Source organism: Schistocerca gregaria, chromosome 3 (genome assembly GCF_023897955.1).
Source record: "Schistocerca gregaria isolate iqSchGreg1 chromosome 3, iqSchGreg1.2, whole genome shotgun sequence".
NCBI classification, from domain to species: Eukaryota; Metazoa; Arthropoda; class Insecta; order Orthoptera; family Acrididae; genus Schistocerca; species Schistocerca gregaria.
The window spans coordinates 913,285,554-913,305,819 of record NC_064922.1 but is presented as its reverse complement, the minus strand read 5'-3'; the positions used below and the strand labels follow the sequence as shown (position 1 = coordinate 913,305,819).

General features: G+C 38.6%; 1 protein-coding gene across 4 annotated transcripts in view; it reads right to left on the bottom strand.

Annotated features, from left to right (window-relative positions):
* Positions 1 to 20,266, bottom strand: part of LOC126355425 (protein O-GlcNAcase) — a 164,380-nt gene that overhangs the window by 83,837 nt on the left and 60,277 nt on the right. For all 4 annotated transcript variants that reach the window (XM_050005732.1, XM_050005731.1, XM_050005730.1 and 1 more), the window contains 5 exons: positions 15,285 to 15,513; positions 8,497 to 8,601; positions 7,272 to 7,434; positions 6,379 to 6,660; positions 1,391 to 1,737 (listed from right to left, as the gene is read on the bottom strand). In XM_050005732.1, coding sequence (XP_049861689.1) covers positions 1,391 to 1,737; positions 6,379 to 6,660; positions 7,272 to 7,434; positions 8,497 to 8,601; positions 15,285 to 15,513 — 1,126 coding nt within the window. The remainder of the gene's footprint in view (positions 1 to 1,390; positions 1,738 to 6,378; positions 6,661 to 7,271; positions 7,435 to 8,496; positions 8,602 to 15,284; positions 15,514 to 20,266) is intronic.

Genomic DNA, 20,266 nt, shown 5'->3' with positions numbered 1-20,266 from the left:
TGTATTTTTGGCCCTGTTTTATTACAGGTGTATTTATTTTGTGTTGGGATCATTAAAATAAATTCAGTGTTCACTTACTAATGTACAATGGCAACCAAGACAGGTGAGCGGCAACAGAAGTCAATGCAAATTGATGTTTGAGAAAGCATGGTCATGAATGATTACATTTTTTTAACAAATGCTGGAAGAACTTTGAAGACATTGAACCTGCTTTGAAGTATTTTAATTCGATAAATGTCTGTCGACTGAATCAACTGAATGGAAATTTTCATGTGAGATATTTCATGACAAAGTGAATAAAGAAAGTACACTATTGAGCTCCTTGATAATACACTATAGCAGTACCTGTTTGTGATTCAGTAATTACACAAATCATGGGAAACACATTCCTCTGTGTAAAGTCACATACATATGGGTTTTGAGGGTCTTCATTTCAATCTCTCATAAGGAGCAATATTTTCTAGTGATTTTCCATTCTTATTTCTTAATTTATGTGACTTTAGAGTGACTTCCAGTGGATATTGTTTTAGTTACATATGGAGGATAACATCTGCTTTACAAAGTCACAATTTTGGCTCTCATAATATTATTTGTTTCTTGTAACAATTTCTCTTTAATCAGTATGCCTTCTGAAGTTTATCACCCTTGAGTAAGTCTGATCTACTGCTGAATCCTGATGGCAGATCTTGGCAAAGTATTTGATGAACATGTGAATATTGTTTCATTTTCCAGTTGAAAGGGAATGTTTCTGCCATTTGGGCCTAGTCTTTTCAAGGAACAAGCTTTTTGTATGTTTGTGTGACAGAAAATGTAACAATAATGATGTGCTAGATGACAAACACTAAGCAAAGTATAGTTTTCTGTCTAGTTTTACTGATAGCTGTTGTATTATTAGTGAAGATAAAAGGGATGCTTGAAATTCTATAAAGACAGTCATTAGAAATTTAAGTTAATTTAACTACGGAAGATTTACAGGAAATAATCTTCACAGAAGACACCGTGCAGAATCATATAGCCTTTGAAACACTAGTAGCAAATTCTTTATTTCTCTCGTGTAATAAAGCAACACAAAGTATTTAAACTGAGTGGATTAAATAAAGAAACAACAAAACAAAAGAAATTCAGGGGATAGGGAAATAAAAATTGCCAGATTCTTGAAAATCTGTTCAGAACTGAGTAAAAAGTCCCCCAAACCCAACTGCAGCCATAAGTTCATGTTTACTTCTACTGCTGTTATACATTTCATTTTATCACCCCCTATCCCCTCGCCTTGTTGATCTGTTGCAGATCTTTTCAACCAGAGTAAGCACACCAAAGTCATAAGTGTACATGCACATTTTTGAGTATGTCTACAGATGTATGATTTTAGGTTTTCCCACCATATGCTTACCGTGCTGCACACATCAGCTAGTGCTTGAAGTTGGTTTGCATTTACAGTAGGTAATGTGGGTCCACAGCCAGCTGAGCAACTAGTTGTTGTTGTTGTTAGACTCATACAGGTATTGACAGATGGCACTATTGGCACAGGAATGGTCACAGGAGCAACAACTTGTGGTTTTGCAATAGGGCCCCATGCTGGTCGTGGGCGGTGGAATTCATGTAACCATTCTGAAATGGCATTGCGCAGTGCCCGTCGTGGGTGATATGTATTGGGACTCAGATTAGATGGAACATCCTCTCCCACACCTCCATCCTCAGTTTCAGTTTCCAATTTGATGTCTGCACTCACAGAATCATCTGAAATAAATTATTACTTCACATAGTTGATAAATTTGCAGAAATAGACACTAATGTAAACAGTTATCTGTAGATAGTACAGCTGGGACATTTATTACGACACCAACAGTCAGTTTGCACTTCTGTTACAAATAGGGAATTCTTCCAACCAGTTGGTGTTCAAAACCACACTGGTCTACAGGACACTTCCAAGCAATTAGTTTTACGAAGCAATATACAAATCTTAACACCCATCTCATCTCTCTCATCTCCATGAAAATATTTGCTTCCAGAAACATTTTAAACAATTGAAAATCCAACATGGAAGGTAACGATATTATGAAAAGGGTAGCTTCTACCCACCATATTGCGGAGATGCTGGGTCGCAAATAGGCACAACAAAAAGACTGTCACACAATGTTTTCAGCCAACAAGGCCTCTGTCACAAATAGACAAAAAAAACACACACACACACACACACACACACACACACACACACACACACACACACACAAATGACCAAAGCCAGAGGCAGCTGAAGCAAGACTACAGACAGCAGCACCTGATGGCATAGACAACTGGGTAGGTGTCAAGAAGAGGCTGGTGCGAGGGATAGCATGGTAAAGATGGGGGAAGTAAAGTGCTGCTGCAGGAGCATGCAGGGATGAGGTGGAGAGAGAGTAGGGCAGCTCGGTGCAGTCAAGAGGTTAGATGGAGGATGGGAGAAACAAGGGGTTAGTGGAAAAAGAGAGAAATAAAAAGACTGGGTGCATTGGTGGAATAGAGTGCTGTGTAGTGCTGGAACATGAGCAGGGAAGGGACTGATAAGTAAGGACAATGACTAACAAAGGTTGAGTTCAGGAGGGTTATGGGAACGTAGGATATATTGCAGGAAGAGCTCGCACCTGAGTAATTCAGAAAAGCTGGTGTTGGTGGGACTGATACAGAAGGCACAGGCTGTAAAGTAATCACTGAAATGAAGAATGTCGCATTTGGAGGCATGCTAAGCAACAGGGTAGTCTAGTTGCTTTTTGGCCACAGTTCATTGGTGGCCATTCATGTGGACAGACAGCTTGTTGGTAGTCATGCCCACATAAAATGCAGCGCAGTATTTGCAGCTTAACTTGTAGATCACATGACTAGTTTCACAGGAAGCCCTGTCTCTGATGGTAGAGGTGACGTTTGTGACCAGATTGGAGTAGGTGGTGGTGGTGGTGGTGGTGGGAGGATGTATGCGACAGGTATTGCATCTAGGTCTATTACAGATATGACGCACAAGGCAAGTGGTTGGGAGCAGGGGTTTTGTAGGGATGGATGAGGATATTGTGCAGGTTCGGTGGGTGGTGAATAGAGTTGTTTGTGTGTGGGGGGGAGGGGGGGAGGGGGGGTGTAGTAATGTATAGGCCATTTCTCATTTCAGGGTACTATGAGAGGTAGTCAAAACCCTGTCGAAGAATGTAATTCAGTTGGAGAGTGGAGTGTGGAGAGTCAGTGGAGGACACGGTTGGTTCCAGAACCTCTCCTGGAGTTCATCTCTCTCATCACACCTACCACTCCTACCTACTACATACTTCTTAAAGTCATAAGCCCAACCACCCACGATACCCCATTGTGGCCAGTTACTGTGCCCACAGTGAGAGAATCTCTGGTCTTTTAGACCAACACCTTCATCCTATTACATGCAACCTAGCCTCTTATATGAAATATATAAACCATTTCCTCCATTGGCTCTCCACAGTTTGTGTTCTTTTACAATATGGTGCCACCTCCCTTTACACTAACATCCCTAGTGCCCACGGCCTTACCATTATTGAACACTATCTTTCCCAATGCCGACGGATTCCAAACCAACAACTTCCTTCTTAGTTGCCACAACTAACTATATCCTCACCCACAATTACTTCTCCTTCAGTGGCATTACCTACAAACAAATCTGGGATACATCTATGGGCACCCAACATGACACCATCCTATGCCAACCTATTCATGGGTCATTTAGAGGAATCCTTCCTAAACACCCAGAATCCTTAACCCCTCACCTGGTTCAGATTAACTGATGACATATTTCCGCTCTGGATCAAGGGTGAGGACACACTATCCACATTCCTCCAGAACCTCTACACCTTCTCCTCATTAGCTCCACCTGGTCCTACTCAACCCATCAAGCCTTCCTTGATGTTGACCACATCACAGATGGCTACATCGGTACCTCTGTCCATGTCAAACCCACCAACCGCTAGCAATACCTCCATTTCGACAGCAGCCACCCATTCCGTACCAAAACGTCCCTTCCGTACCTGTGACCGTCGCATCTGCAATGATGAGCAGTCCCTCTCAAAATACACCGAGGGTCTCACTGAGGCCTTTACAGATGAAGATGAGTAGCTTTCTTCAGAAATTCTGAAGGAAAATTATTCATGTAACATGGACCGTTGATTCTTGTTTTCAAAACACAAATGGATCCCAGAGTTTCATTCGACATGGATTACCTAAACTGATTGAAATTATTCTTCACCAAGCTTAACACGCTCACACTCTGCATTGTTGTGTGGTAGAGTCAAAACAGAAAGTATTAACCTGGATAACCTATTGTACTTAGGAATACCATCAGCTCCACGAATGCTCATCAATTGACCCCATTTGGTATCTTCTGTCAAGTTCTCGCTCTCAACAGTAGTAGTAGAGTCATCAATCTGCAAAATGAATCAATTTTCCTACTGCTATCCTTCATTGTCACATTGGAGATGTGTTTAGCGGATTTAATATGATTTATTAATTCAGTTCTTCCTCCGTAAGCTATGTTTGTATCACACAAACACATGGAACAGAACTCAAATGTTGCATCTGTCCTTGATCGCATAATACACGGAAATTCAGCAGAATATCCATCCCTGAAAGACTGATGATATCGTTTATTAGTTGAACTCATATTGAAAACACTAAATCACACAAAAATTCGTGACACAATTGCACGAATACCAGAACATACAGAAAACACTGCATAATAGCAAGCATAAGAAAACCTTTCCCACTAACATGCAGTTGAAGCACAAAGAGAATACAGCAATAAACTACGAAATGTGATTATCGATAGAATTTTTGATCAACTTTTGCCGGAAGTGTTTCGAAGACAAAGAGGTAATGAAAAAAGTGCAGCGATATTCTGGGAGAAAGGAATGTCGATAATATTGGTGGTTGTACTTCGAATTTCACTCTCATCTCAGAATCTATTATCGAAAGTCAAAACTGAAATGCTATACGATTGAAATGGGTGGGAAACAGCCCAGAAGTTGGGGAAAAAAATGATGTTCATCCAAAAAACCGGAAGACTATCCCAAAATCCGGAAATCATCTGGGAAAACTGAAAAATTTGGCAGGTATGCTTATCTTTCCAATCACCCACCACCTCTCAACAAAGTCCCACCATCCGGTCACAGAGGCGCATTCCTCTTGTGACGTAGTACCATCCAGGACTGGAGCAACTGAATTACATTCTCCACCAGGGTTTCAACAGTCTCTCGTCACGCCCTGAAGTGAGAAATGTCCTACCCACTATCCCGCCTCCCCCCAAACAGCACTACTCGCCGCCCACCAAACCTGCACAATATCCTCATCCATCCCTACGGAAACCTGCTCCCAACCCCTTGCCTCGTGGGTCATATCCCTGTAATAGGCCTCAATGCGATACCTGCCCCATACATCCTCCCACCACCATCTACTTTAATGTGGTCACAAACAACCTCTGAAACTGGTCATGTGATCTACAACCTAAGTTGCAACCACTGTGCTGCATTTTATGGAGGCATGACTACCAACAAGCTGTCTGTCAGCATGAATGGCCCCCGACAAACTGTGGCCAAGAAACAAGTGGACCACCCTGTTGCTGAGCACACTGCCAAACATTATATCCTTCATTTCAATGACTGCTTCACAGCATGTGGCACATGGATCCTTCCCTCAAACACCAGCTATTCTGAATTGTGCAGGTGGGAATTTTCCCTGTGATATATCCTACATTCCCATAACCCTCCTGTCCTCAACATTCATTAGTCATTGTCCTCCCCCACCCAGCCCCTTCCCTGTTCCCATTCCAGCATTACACAGCCCTCATTCCACCATCACACCCACCCTTTTTACTTCTCTTCTTTTCCACTAACCCTCCCCCTCTCTTCCCTACCCACCAACTAACCTCTCAACTGTACCTTGCTGCCCTACTCTCTCTCCACCTCGTCCCTGAACACTCCCGCAGCAGCACTTTACCCTGCCCCATCCTTATCCTGCTAACCCTCCTCCTCCCAGCTCCAGCCTCTCTCTTACCACCACCTAGTTACCACTCCAATCACGTTCTGCTGTTTATCATCTGGCTTAGCTGCCAGAGACTGTGGTCATGCGTGTGAGCATGATCAGTTTGTGTGTGTGTGTGTGTGTGTGTGTGTGTGTGTGTGTGTGTGTGTGTGTGTGTGGCCTATTTCACACAATGGCCTTGTTGGCCGAAAGCTTATTGTGCGAGGTTTTTTTTTGTTGTCACTATCAGCGACTCAGCATCCCTGGTATATGTTGAGTATCAACTATCCTTTTCATAATACAGAAACCTTGTAAGTCAATTAAACTGCTGTTTTACACTTACTTTGTAAGTCAATTAAACTGCTGTTTTACACTTACTCAGGGATGAATCACGCTTTCCATCAACACTGCAGCGACTCCACTGAGCCAAGGTATGTATTGCCACAAAATTTGCACCATATTCACAATTAGGATTTGTCAGAACCCCACGCAACTTTGGTATAAGATCAGGAGATCGACCAGAATATGGTCCTAAGAAAACACGTTTCTGGTCATAGTCATTGGCGTGCAAGTTGTCCCAAATAACAGGTGGTCTTCGAAGAACATCAGTTATTTCTTCAATTGATTCCACTGTAAGCAGACGTGAAATGACTTTTGAACCTGCAACAGAGAGCAAAACTGTTTTAATAAAGTTACAACTGAAAAATAGAAATTTGCAAAAAATGGCCATGTTTCAGTCATAATATACTAAGATCAAGTGTCTCTGAGCCTATAAAAGATGTAATACATTGGAAACAACAGTCAGATATACAAATATACAACATGTATAACATGAAGTTCTGAAAATTGTCCGAAACATGGGGATTCCATTCCTACACATCATAATTCAGTACAGCTTTATTCAACAATTGTAAAACACATACGCTACAATTTTTCAAATCCATAAAAAATTGGAATTAACAGAATAGTCCTATTGCAACCTCCAGAAAACTATGGATTAAATGAGTTTTGGTCATAATTTTTCTACAAACAGTAATTGTAGAACACACACAGTAATCACTAAACTGACTGATACTATACTGCAGTATATTTGTCATCAACATGTAAATATTATATACACAGCTTAGAAAGTTGTCGTCAGCCTACCACACATAACTGAAACATTAATAATTATAAAATCAGTAGAAACTATTTTATCTTTGCAACAAATAATGGGGCATACATTTTCACAAGTGCATACATCACAATAAAAATAATGTTAAAATTCAAACCTGTCCACATAATATCAATCTCAGGTGCCAGTTTTGCTCCAAGAGTATTAAGATATTCTGAATTTTGCACATTAGGTGTCGCTCTAGCTGCGCAGTACTGAGTGGGACATAACATAAAGCGTGGCTGCCCCAGGTGTTGGAAAACCTCATTACTGACAGACACCTACAAAAAAAGTAATACAGACATGTAATTTGGCTTAAAAAAGTAGGAATGACATCTATTTTTTACCATAATTTGTTTGAGGGAGGCCACAGTATCTGTTAACAGACAGTTTGCTTTGAATTTTATAGCACTAAGCAACAGCAACCTAAGCAATGGAGTAGGATATATTCATTATACAAGTGAGCCAGCTGAAATCACAAAAACAACAAAACTAACCTCAAAACTTGATGTGAAAATGAGGCAATAAAGCAATAACAAAACTACTCAAGAAATTTCCAGGTTGAAATTTTCACTCTGCAGCGGAGTTTGCGCTGATGTGAAACTTCCTGCAAAGCACTTGTCTGCAAAAGGCAAAGGTCCCAAGTTGGAGTCTCGGTCCAGCACACAGTTATAATCTGCCAGGAAGTTTCTAGTCAAGAAATTTGACAAGAGGTATTTATTTCAATTAAAAGAAAAAAAGCCATTCACTGAGTAAAAAGTCCAAAACAGGATAAACAAATGTCTGAAGAAGTATTTAAAGCATTTGGAATAAGTGGAAAAGTAAACTAGGAGTCATTCCCAGGATTTAGATTTTAAACAATGCAGTCTTTGATGAATTCTTGTGCATGAACTACACCTGCTGCATCTGAATTAGAATTCAAAGAAGACTATCAGCTATCCTATAGCCAGTCAGTTTGATAACGGTAACTGGAAAAACCAAATATGAAGCTTTGTTAAACATAATAAATTGGATAAAGAAACAAAAAGTAAGTACAGAAAAAGAACAGAAAGCGTACGGGATAGGATGTAGATATCAAGGAGCCTTATGGCTAATGTCACTAAGTGAAAGCTACGGAAGGAGAGACCAGACTGGAAAAATAGGAGACAAGGGTGTTTACAGCTGACTAGGAGACATTATAAAAAGCAAGAAAAGGGTGTACCAGTCCATTACTTGTTTGGACAAAACTGTAAAACGGTAAAATGATCTAACAGTCATTCCAAATCTCTCTTTGTGGCGTAAAGTAGCAGTCTTGAGAGTTTTTTAATTTGTATATACCATATCTACATGTTTGTCAACATTACCTGTGCATGAGCGAAAGACTGGAAAACTTCTTTATCAGCTTCTGACATTTCAGGTTCTATATCATCAAACAAGAGTGCAAATGCAGAGCAACCAAACTGAGAGACCTGTAAACAAATGAAACTAATAAATCATTACTCACAATTTATCGCCAACAAAAGCATCATTCAATTTAAATTTCCACATAGTTTGAAGGATATGATTAAAGTTCATTCATCTACTAGTTCAAACAGTAATGCACAGCTGTTCTGCACACACATATTCCTCGATAAGAAAACAACATACTTGTTAAAACATGATTGTGTTCACTGCTTTCCTTTAATCATTTTGTACTAGGAAGTAAACTCTCCAAATAAAAAGTACTGAAAAGTGAAGCAAATACAACCAAATACAGCCAGCTATAAATACCACATACAGTTATATATTAGTAGGAAACTGCTTCGAACTGCCTTTCCTGAGGGCATAACAGATAAAAACATCAAATGTGCATGAAGTAGTAATCACATTGTCAATCAACAGGAAAAAGTTTAAAACATTTCAATACAACATAAAATTTGCTTACCGTATTTACTCAAATGTAAGTCGCAATTTTTTCCTGGTTTTTGTAATCCAAAAAACCGTCTGAGGCTTAGAATCGAGTGCAAAGTAAGCGGAAGTTCTGAAAAAATGTTGGTAGGTGCCACCACAACTAACTTCTGCCGTCGAATATATGTAGCGCTACACTTAAAAACCTCTGTGTCAGTATTTAAAAAAGGGAGGTGAAAGACGAGCTTTTTTCTGCGCTCCGAGTTTTGACCATTGCATTTTCATACATTATCCAACGAAGTAAATACAAATTTTGTATTGTTCATCTTCAATTGTAGCATCATTTCAATGTACTACAAAAATCCGACTGGCAAGACTGTTTGGGATGTGTGTCAATAAGGCCAACTCTATGTTTTGAATTTTTTCTACCTGTGAGAAGAGGTGGTTGCTAATAGGAACTTTTATGAATTGTGAATCACACGCAGTATTCTCTTCACAATAATAATAATAATAATAATAATAATAATAATAATAATACGAATTTAACATTTTGCCATGTATTCTTTCATGTTTGCTGCTATCTCGTTTAAATCCTGTCTGCCTAATAAACTACAAAACTAGAGTGAGACAACAGCAAACGGGGAAGAATATACATATCATGTCATGTTTATATCCGTATTATTCTTATGCCTAATAGTGATACAGTCAGAAATGAAGCACGGCAGTTGACTAGATTTTTAAATCTAAGATGACTTTAATTTCTGCGCAGAATGTAATGTACCGGTACTAAAGAGGCGTCTGCAAAGACTTTCAAACGGAGAAAAATTTTCACTGAACTCTCATTCAGAACATCTTCTATCGTACAACATTATTTGGTTCTTGTTGATCATTATCAAAGAAAGCAGCAGTTTAGGTAACAACAAATAGCAGTCTCTTGCCATTGTTTCGCTAATGAAACGATTCCTTTTTTTTTTTTTTTTTTTTTTTTTTTTTTTTTTTTTTTTTAAGCAGCGGTAGCGCGCACAAAATCAAGCTATGAGGTCGTAAACACTCATCATCAGAATGCGACAAACAATGCATGACACAGTACAGTAATGCATTTTTAGCTTAGAGTGGTGTAAACACCTATAACAAACAGAACGGCACTTATCAGATCAAAGAAAAATAACTTCAAACTAGATGAAGCACATGAAAAAGGAAGGGTACCGTACCCGTATAAATAAGGACAGAGCGCCTGACGCATAGCAATGGCTACCTGGTAAAGCTTAACTGCTAAGCTTACGAATCATAGCAAACTACTGTAGCTGTATCGTCATTCATTCGAGCTAAATTGTGCCTCATATTACAATGGACCAACTTTGTTTCGATTTGGAGATGGAGTCTAAAACTTTTCTCTCGCCTTGAATTTCGAGTCTCAAATTTCAGGTGCAGCTTAGATTCGGAAAAATTTTTATTCCTTGATTTTGAGTCTCATTTTTCATGTGCAGTTTAGATTCGAGTAAAAAAAGGGAAGAAGAAAGGAAAACATAAAGCTGTAAATTGATTCAATAGATGGGTTTCGGGGAGGTATCCTTTTATGAAAGTAGTAACTGTAAAACACTTGTGGCATTTAAAACTATCCTAATTTACGGAGAAAACCACAGCAGCTCAAACAAAGACTTGTCAAGATTTTACTAAGTGCCTCTGTGTGTGTGTGGGGGGGGGGGGGGGGGGGGGGAGGGGGGCGGCGGCATTACCACTGCTCAAAAGCCAATTAAATTGTAAGTACCATTATAAACTAGCTGCCTAAGGTAGTTGGCAGATTAGAGGCAGACAAAATGTGTCATATCCATTGATACCAAGTACAATAAATTACTGCAGTGTTCATATCTGCTTTGAGTCAAAGTGAAACACGTGATACCTTTTGTTCCTATGATTTTTACACATAAGTTTAGTGAACACCAATAATGCCAAAAATAATGACTTTTTATGACACATAAAGAAATGCTCATAAAACTTCAGTAATCTCGTGCTGCAAAAGAAATTCAAGAATTCTGTTCAAAATAAGTGTTATGCAGAGACTGTAGCAATAAAAGTTTTACTTTGTTATAATCCCTCCCATTGACCATGTCAATGAGGTTGTTAATTTCAGTCAATGATGACCATCTTCAGACCTTAAATACACACACAGAGGTAATGTGGCATACAAATCTATCCAAATTACACAAATAAAGAATAAGAATTCCATTTAAGTAACACAAACATTTCCATACCTAAGCAGAGTCAGTATAACAAACATACTGTGTCTTTACATATAAAAATGGTGCAATCACAATGATTATCCACAAAAGCTTCATTACAAAGTTAATGTATCTACTCAGGTGTGAGAGTGCTACCATGTAGCTTAAATTGATTTCTGATACTGTATTTGTGTAATTTGGATATATTTGTACGTTATCACTAACTGAAATGAAAAACCTGATTTATAAACGCTTGTGGTCTGCATTTGGAATTATAATAAAATAAATATTTCCTTAATTGCTTGAAAATTATACTGCGTCACACCTTGTAAATGAACTATATTAGCTTGGAAAGAAGCTCAGAGATAATCGGTCTTCACATACAATGTCTGTGGAGGACAGGGACTAAATATGGTGCGAGAAACTCTCAGCTATGGTTAGTACCATGGCTTCAGAGTATGAATGTAGAAAATTAGGGTGTTGAAATCACGAAACTCACAAGGGGACATCCCCAATGGTGGGATCAACTTTTTGAAAGCATCTACACAGTAATGTACATTATGATCCCAGACACCACACACTGTAGCCATTCACTCTGGTGAACCCTCGTTTGCGAATAGTTGATGGAAATAAAATTCAGAATTTTGCACGACCTTAAATAGTGTTAAAAAAGTATTGCTGTGTAGATTGGCTGTGTGCTGTAAGGGGGAGAATAATGCTTTAACATGTAGAAGGCTGCAGATTCAAACCTTATCAAGTAATTCTTTTTTTTTTTTTTATTTTTAAATCTTTATAAACTTGACTTTGATCATTAGTTTTAGTGAATTAAGTCTATAAATGTATTTTATATTTCTATTCCTTTGTCACATCATTTTGATAATCATATCAACTTCTTCATTTGCATTCATTTTTTTTCCTATCATTCTCTTTCCATTTGAAATCTTTGTTCATGTGATTTTCATTAATTTTATGTATTAATTTCGATTTAATTTCCTCTTTTGTTTAAACCTTCATATGTGTTATTTTGTCTATAGTTCGATAGGAATTTAGGCTTTGTTTTAAATGTTTGTATGATGATTACCATTAAAAAAAATGCACATTGAATAACAAAAAATACATTCTTGAAACCACGGCACAGTCAATATACAAGCATTGTTCAATAAGTAATGCCCCACATTTTTTTAAAAAAGCCCTTAATATACAATGGCAGAAATCCTTGTTGGTGCTTCAAATTTGATGTTTGTTCTGTGTGCTGGTGAAGCTTCAAACCATTCTGGCAGATGCAACACAGTGTCAAAATGGCGCCTACATAGGCCTCATGTTATTAGCAGCATGCTGTTACTGAATCCTTGTGTGCAGAAAAAGAAACTGTGGTGAACATCCATAAACATTTTTGTGCAGTGTATGCCAATGCTGCAGTTGAAAGGAGTACAGTTAGGCGATGGGTAAAGAAAGTCAGGAAATGCAGAAACAGAGCTCCATGATCATCCACTCTCATGGTGTCCTGTCACAGCCACTGCTCCAGACATGATGAATCATGCGGATACCATTATTTGTACCGACCAGCGTTATCACAACTTGACATCTGGCTCTACAGTTGTCGACCAGCACTGGAAGTGCGTCTGCAGTGATCAATACTCTCTGATATTCATAGAGGTGCTCACGATGGGTTCCACGAATGCTCACAGAGGACCACAAAATTCAAAGAAAGGCCATTTCATCTGAATTGTTGGAGTGTTCTGAGACCGATGGAAAGGTCTTTCTGTCATGGATCGTTATGTTGGTCGAAAGCTGGGTGCACCACATTGCACCAGAAACAAAAAGGCAGTCCATGAAGTGACATCATCCTCATTCACTACAAAAGAAGAAATTCACGACAATGCCCTCTGGAGGAGAAGTCATGGTGACAGTCTTCTGGGATTGTGATGGTGTCACTCTTATGGATGTGATAAGAAGTAGGTTAACCATCAATTCAGAGGCATATGTGAAGACTCTGAATAAACTCGAGAACGGTTCCCAACATGTTCGATCGGACATGGATCCAGCAGAAATCTTGCTCCGACACAATAATGCATGCCCAGAAACAAGTCTGAGAACCCAGGAACACATCGCCAAATTGGGTTGGACATCACTGCCTCATCTACCCTGACACCCCTGGACTTCCATCTCTTTAGGCCGCTTAAAGATTCTTTACGGGGAACAGACTTTCAAGATGACGAGAGTGTCTGTCATGCAGTGAAAACATGGCTATGCTTATAGGACAAAAGCTTTTACCAGCAGGGAATACATGCTCTTCCACAATGTTGGCATATGGCCATAGAACGTGACAGAGACTACAAAGAAAAATAGGACATGGACAAGACATGTTGATGTATATCGTCATCAAATTCTGACTCTTAACAATAAATATTTCTGAGAAAAAAATGTGGGGTATTATTTATTGAGTGACCCTCATAAATAGATTATTTCATGTTTTGTTTTTTAACTGATAGATAAGTATTTTCAAATATTCTAATATTAAAACAAATAAATATAATTGAATTCACATTCACAAAAATTCCAAGTGGAAAAAGAATGGATAGAAAGAAATATGAGGGTAAATGAAGAAGTTCATATGATGTTCAAAATGATATGACAATGGAATAAAAATATAAAATTACATTTAAAGCAATTAATTGAGTAAAACTAATGATCAAAGTTATTTTGATAAAGATTTAAATAAGAAAAATAAATTTCAATCACCTCGCAAGGTTTGACCCCCACAACTTTCTGCACGTGAAGATATCACTGTCCACTGAATCACACAATCAATCTGCTCATTACTGCTTTGTTTGACACTACTGAAAGTCAAGTAATATACCATAGTATAGATAGTTTCAAAACATTTATCTTACTGCTGGGGATATCTCCTTTAGCTTCTATGATTTTTATACAGAAGTTAGTGAACACCGGTAAACCCCATAATTTTAAAAACTACTTTTTAGCACCATTATGTAATAATTACATTACACCACTAAGGCAACATTTTTAGTTATTGATCCATGAAAATCTCATGGTGCTATTAAATTAATGAAATTTAGTGAACAATATACTTAATTTGTCACTTCTAATACTTCTCCCTGGCAACTAGTCCATTTTAATTGACTTCAAGTACTACAATTTTTTTTTCATTCAAGTAATCACCAGCACCCCCTTCTAATAACCTGCATAAAATTCCCTTTATCAAACATGCTATTTATCACTGAACATTGCACATATGATACTGTCAGTTTCCCAGATTAACAACTAATTATACTGAATACATTTGGTTGCTTGAAGATTCAGTTACAGATGGAAAGTTGTGATGCCATGAGCCATTTGTTACCAAGCCGTAGCTTCCACTAGGTGGACTGGAAGAAAGGGTAAAGTTTAACTTCCCATTGAAAAAGATGGCACAGGTAACAGAGCATGCAGAGTTAAAAAAGGATCAACTGAGAAACTATTTCAATGCTACAGAAAATTCATTGTTGGGCATCAAACTGTACCTGTCTCTTTGCAAATAAGAGTACAATTCCTAATGATGTGTATCTCATAACATAGAAGTTCTCAAAAGATCAAGCACATGGTACAGTAACAAAACACTGAACCTGCGCTTTAAAATAGTATTTTCAAATGCTCATCTGGCCAAAATGGTTTACCTAATTAATTTAAGGTGAATGCTGACGAACTACAAAGACTTCTTCAGTGGCATTATTTCCTGATATTGTTACTACTAACACACACACACACACACACACACACACACACACACACACACACACACACACGTGATATCCTCTTGAGACATACAAAAAAAATAGTTCAAATGGCTCTGAGCACTATGGGACTCAACTGCTGTGGTCATCAGTCCCCTAGAACTTAGAACTACTTAAACCTAACTAACCTAAGGACATCACACACATTCATGCCTGAGGCAGGATTCGAACCTGCGACCGTAGCAGTCGCACGGTTCCGGACTGCGCGCCTAGAACTGCGAGACCACCGCGGCCGGCTTGAGACATACAAACCTGTTCAAGTTTCCTCTTCAAAGCAGCTACCTCTTTGGCACTAGAATATGTTATGTCCAGGCCAGGAGAAAGAGCATAATAAAAAGTGATTCCATTTTCTTTTGCTGCAGTTATAAGACTTGTAAGATGTTCTGCTTCCTCCACTGTATACAACTCGCGCCAGTATGCCCTGTGTTTGTAGTCATCTTTTGGAGCATAGAGGTATGAATCCATTCCCCACTTTTTTAACCTGTAATGAGGCATTCAGGGTAATGAAAAATCAGAGAAAAAACAATCTAATTTATTTCAGTAAAAGATGATGAGAGGAAAAATTGTTCAAGAGAAATATAAGAGAAGTGTGGAGTCAGTGCAGTGCTATCAACAATCACGAACATTTGGTATACATTTTCTGACCTCAAAAAACACTTTTGCAATGGAGATCATGAACATATTTCTCATATGGAGCCCAGAAGTTTGCTTGTTCTAAAAATGTTTTGATCTTAAAGTTTATTAAGTAACCAATCCAACACTTTTTGATAGATCAAAATCTGATAGTGAACTCTGAGAGCAAGACTTGCATTTAAACATATGCATGTATGCACAAATACACAGTGTCCTACCGAACTAAACTGTTGCGCTGCTGCTGCCTGGCCCAGATAAACTTCAATGCTGGAACAATATAGTCAGCCAGGAGACTGTAACTGAGTGTGTGTTTGAGGAGGAAATTGTCTGAACAAAGGGGGGCAATAAAGTATGTAGGAAGATACAATACTCAGTAAAATAGTCATATCTCAAGGAGGAACTGAGAAAATTTAGCTGTGGGCAGGAGCATCTGGGGAACTGTGGGTCATGTTTAGAAGGGAGAACCGATAGAGGTACTCAGGGTACCCTCCGCCACACACCGTCAGGTGGCTTGCGGAGTATGGATGTAGATGTAGATGTAGATGTAGAAGTTATTTACCTAGTGGATCACTTCCACGACTGGAAGGAGCCTCCAGTCTCAAGAAAAAGCAAAAGAAACAGCAACTACTGCATAACAGATGTAAAAATAACCATAGGACTTAAATATATAACAAATCTGTTTTGTTATAAGGTGAATTTTTTAAGCATTTAGTGACTGCCATAATAGAACCTTAAAGCAACCTCTCACAAAACCTAAAGAAATCCTGTTAATGCATTAGAACTATCTGTGGCTTCATAAGTTAGAGTATCAAAACTCCTGGATGACAAGAATAAGGACATTGAGGGTAGGAAAGCAAAAGTTGATATACTGAACTTCATTTCAAATGTTCCTTTATAGAGGAAACACCCAAGTAATGCCACAGTTTACTCTGCTATCACTGCAAAGGTGAACAATGTTTAGTGTCAGTGGCACTGAGTTAACACTGAAATCACTAAAACTGAATAAGGATCTGGGGCCAAATGGAACTGCTGCCAGATTCTAAATAGAATCTGCAGGTTAGTTAGTTCCTCCCATAACTATAACACACTGTATATATGTCAAACAAAAAACTGTCACCAATGGTTGGAAGAAAGCACTGATTATGCTCACGTACAAGTGAGCTGCAGGTGTGATGTACAAAACTACCATACAGTACCACTGACATTCATCAGTTATAGAATCTTAGAACTTATTCTGAGCTCAAATGAAAAGTTGTATCTCAAACAGAATGACCTTCACCATGTTAGCCAGCATGGATTCCGAAAACAATTATCTTGCCAAACTCAACTTGCACTTTTCTAACATAACACCCCGAAAGCCATCGATAAAGGGAAGCAGGTGGCTGCCATATTTCTTGGCTGCTGAAATGTCATTTTAATCAGTACCACACCAGTGCACATTAATAAGAACACAATTATATAAGGCAGACTTTGCCGTGGTCTCTAGTCTGAAGACTGCTTTGATACAGTTCCCCATACTAGTATATCCTCTTCAAGCATTTTCATCTCTGCACAGTTACTGTAACCTACATTGATCTGAACTGGCTTACTGGATTCAAGCCATGGTCTCCATCTACTACTTTTATAACCCTGCACTTCCTGCCATTACCAAACTGAAGATATCCTGATGCTTCAAGGTGTGCATTATCAAATATTACCTTTTCTTAGTCAAGCTGTGCCATAAATTTATTTTTTTCCATTTCAATTGAGTACCTCTTCACTAGTCACTCAATCTACATGTCTAATCTTCTTCATTCTTTTGTAACATCACATTTTAAAAGTTTGTATTCTTTCCTTGCCTGTCATCCATGTATCATTTCTGAGCAAAGGTACCTCCAAACAAATACTTCGTAAAATTTAGATTTACATGAGATGTTTTTCAGAAATGCTTTTCGGATTGTAGCCCAAATGCATTTTATTTACTCTCTACTTTGATTACCATCAGTTAGTTCACTGCACAAATAGTAAAAATCCTCTACTACTTTTAGTGTCTTGTTTATTAACTTAATTTTTTTCAGCATCACCTGATTTAATTAACTTAATTCCATTATCCTTGTTTTGCTTTTACTGATGTTCATCTTATATCCTTCTCTCAAGACACTATCCACTCCATTCAACTGCTCTTGCAAGTACCCTGTTGACACTGACAATTACAATGCCATCGGCGAACTGCAAATTTCTATTTCTTCTCCCGGAACTTTAATTCCCTTTCCATATGTCTCCTTGGTTTCCTCCACTGCTTGCTCGATGTACAGACTGAATAACAACAGGGAGATGCTACAATCCTGTTTCACTCCCTCCTCAACCATTGCTCCTCTTTCAAGCCCTCTTTATTTAACTGCATTGTAGTTTCTGCACACATTGTATTTAGCACTTTGCTCCCTGTATTTTACCCTTCCTACCTTCAGAATTTCAAAGTGTGTATTCCAATCAACACTGTCAAAAGCTTTCACTGAATCTACAAGTGCTATAAAGTATGTCTACCTTCTACAGTGGACAATCAGTAATGTCTCGTGTGTTCCTACATTTCTCTGAAACCCAAACTGGTCTCACTCACGTTGGTTTCTACCAGTTTTCTCAGTCATCTGTAATTAATATGCATCAGCATTTTGCAACCATTATGCTTTAAATGAACAGTTTGGCAATATTCACACCTGTCATGACCTAACACGAATTCTTTACAGACAAATGGAAAAACTAGTAGAAGCTGACCTCGGGGAAGATCAGTTTGGCTTCCGTAGAAATGTTGGAACACGTGAGGCAATACTGACCCTACAACATATCTTAGAAGCTAGATTAAGGAAGGGCAAACCTCCGTTTCTAGCATCTGCAGACTTAGAGAAAGTTTCTGACAATTCAAATTCTGAAGGCGGCAGGGGTAAAATATAGGGAGCGAAAGGCTAGTTACAATTTGTATAGAAACCAAATGGCAGTTATAAGAGTTGAGGGGCATAAAAGGGAAGCAGTGGTTGGGAAGGGAGTGAGACAGGGTTGTAGTCTCTTCCCGATGTTATTCAATCTGTATATTGAGCAAGCAGTAAAGGAAACAAAAGAAAAATTTAGAATAGGTATTAAAATCCATGGAGAAGAAATAAAAACTTTGAGGTTCGCCGATGACATCGTAATTCTGTCAGAGACAGCAAAGGACTTGGAAGAGCAGTTGAACGGAATGGATAGTGTCTTGAAAGGAGGATATAAAATGAACATCAACAAAAAGCAAAACGAGGATAATGGAATGCAGTCGAATTAAGTCGGGTGATGTTGAGGGTATTAGATTAGGAAATGAGACACTTAAAGTAGTAAAGGAGTTTTGCTATTTGGGGAGCAAAATAACTAATTATGGTTGAAGTAGAGAAGGGGAGCAAAATAACTAATGATGGTCGAAGTAGAGAAGATATAAAATGTAGACTGGCAATGGCAAGGATAGCATTTCTGAAGAAGAGAAATTTGTTAACATCGAGTATAAATTTAAAGTGTCAGGAAGTTGTTTCTGAAAGTATTTATATGGAGTGTAGTCATGCATGGAAGTGAAACATGGACGATAAATAGTTTGGAAAGGAGGAGAATAGAAGCTTTCGAAATGTGGTGCTACAGAAGAATGCTGAAGATTAGATGGGTAGATCAGATAACTAATGAGGAGGTATTGAATAGAATTGGGGAGAAGAGGAGTTTGTGGCACAACTTGACCGGAAGAAGGGATCGGTTGGTAGGACATGTTCTGAGGCATCAACGGATCACCAATTTAGCATTGGAGGGCAGCATGGAGGGTAAAAATCGTAGAGGGAGACCAAGAGATGAATCCACTAAGCAGATTCAGAAGGACGTAGGTTGCAGTAGGTACTGGGAGATGAAGAAGCTTGTACAGGATAGAGTAGCATGGAGAGCTGCATCAAACCAGTCTCAGGACTGAAAACCACAACAACTTTGGAGCAGGAATTATTTTACCATTCTTGATGTTTTATGGTTATTTTGTCCGTCTCATAAATCTTCAATACAAGGCAAAATAGTTGTCATGTCTGCCTCTCCCAAAGATCTCAGCAACTCTGATGTAATGTCATCTACTCCAGGGGACTTTTTTCGACCAGTGTCTTTCAAAGTTCTGCTAAAGTCCTCTCACAGCATCATATCTCCCACCTAATCTTCATTTATTTCCTCTTTCTCTTTCTATAATATTGTCTTCAAGTTAGTTTCCCTTATACAGGACCCCTATATATTCCTTCCACCATTCAGCTTTCCCTTCATTGCTACAGACAGATTTGCCATCTGAGCTCGATATTCATACAGCTGTTTCTCTTTTCTCCAAAGGTTTCTTTCACTTTCCTACATAATACATCTACCTTTCCCATCATCAGACATGCTTCTACAGCCTTGCATTTCTTGTCTAGCCATTCCTGCTTTGCCAGTTTGCACTTCCTATCAATCTAATTATTCTGTCACTAGTATTCCCTTTTGTTTGCTTCATTTGCTGTATTTTTATGTTTTCTCCTTTTGCCACTTACATCCAATGTCTTGTGCATTAGCATATGAGATATCAAACTATATCTGAGCCTGAATTGAGGATT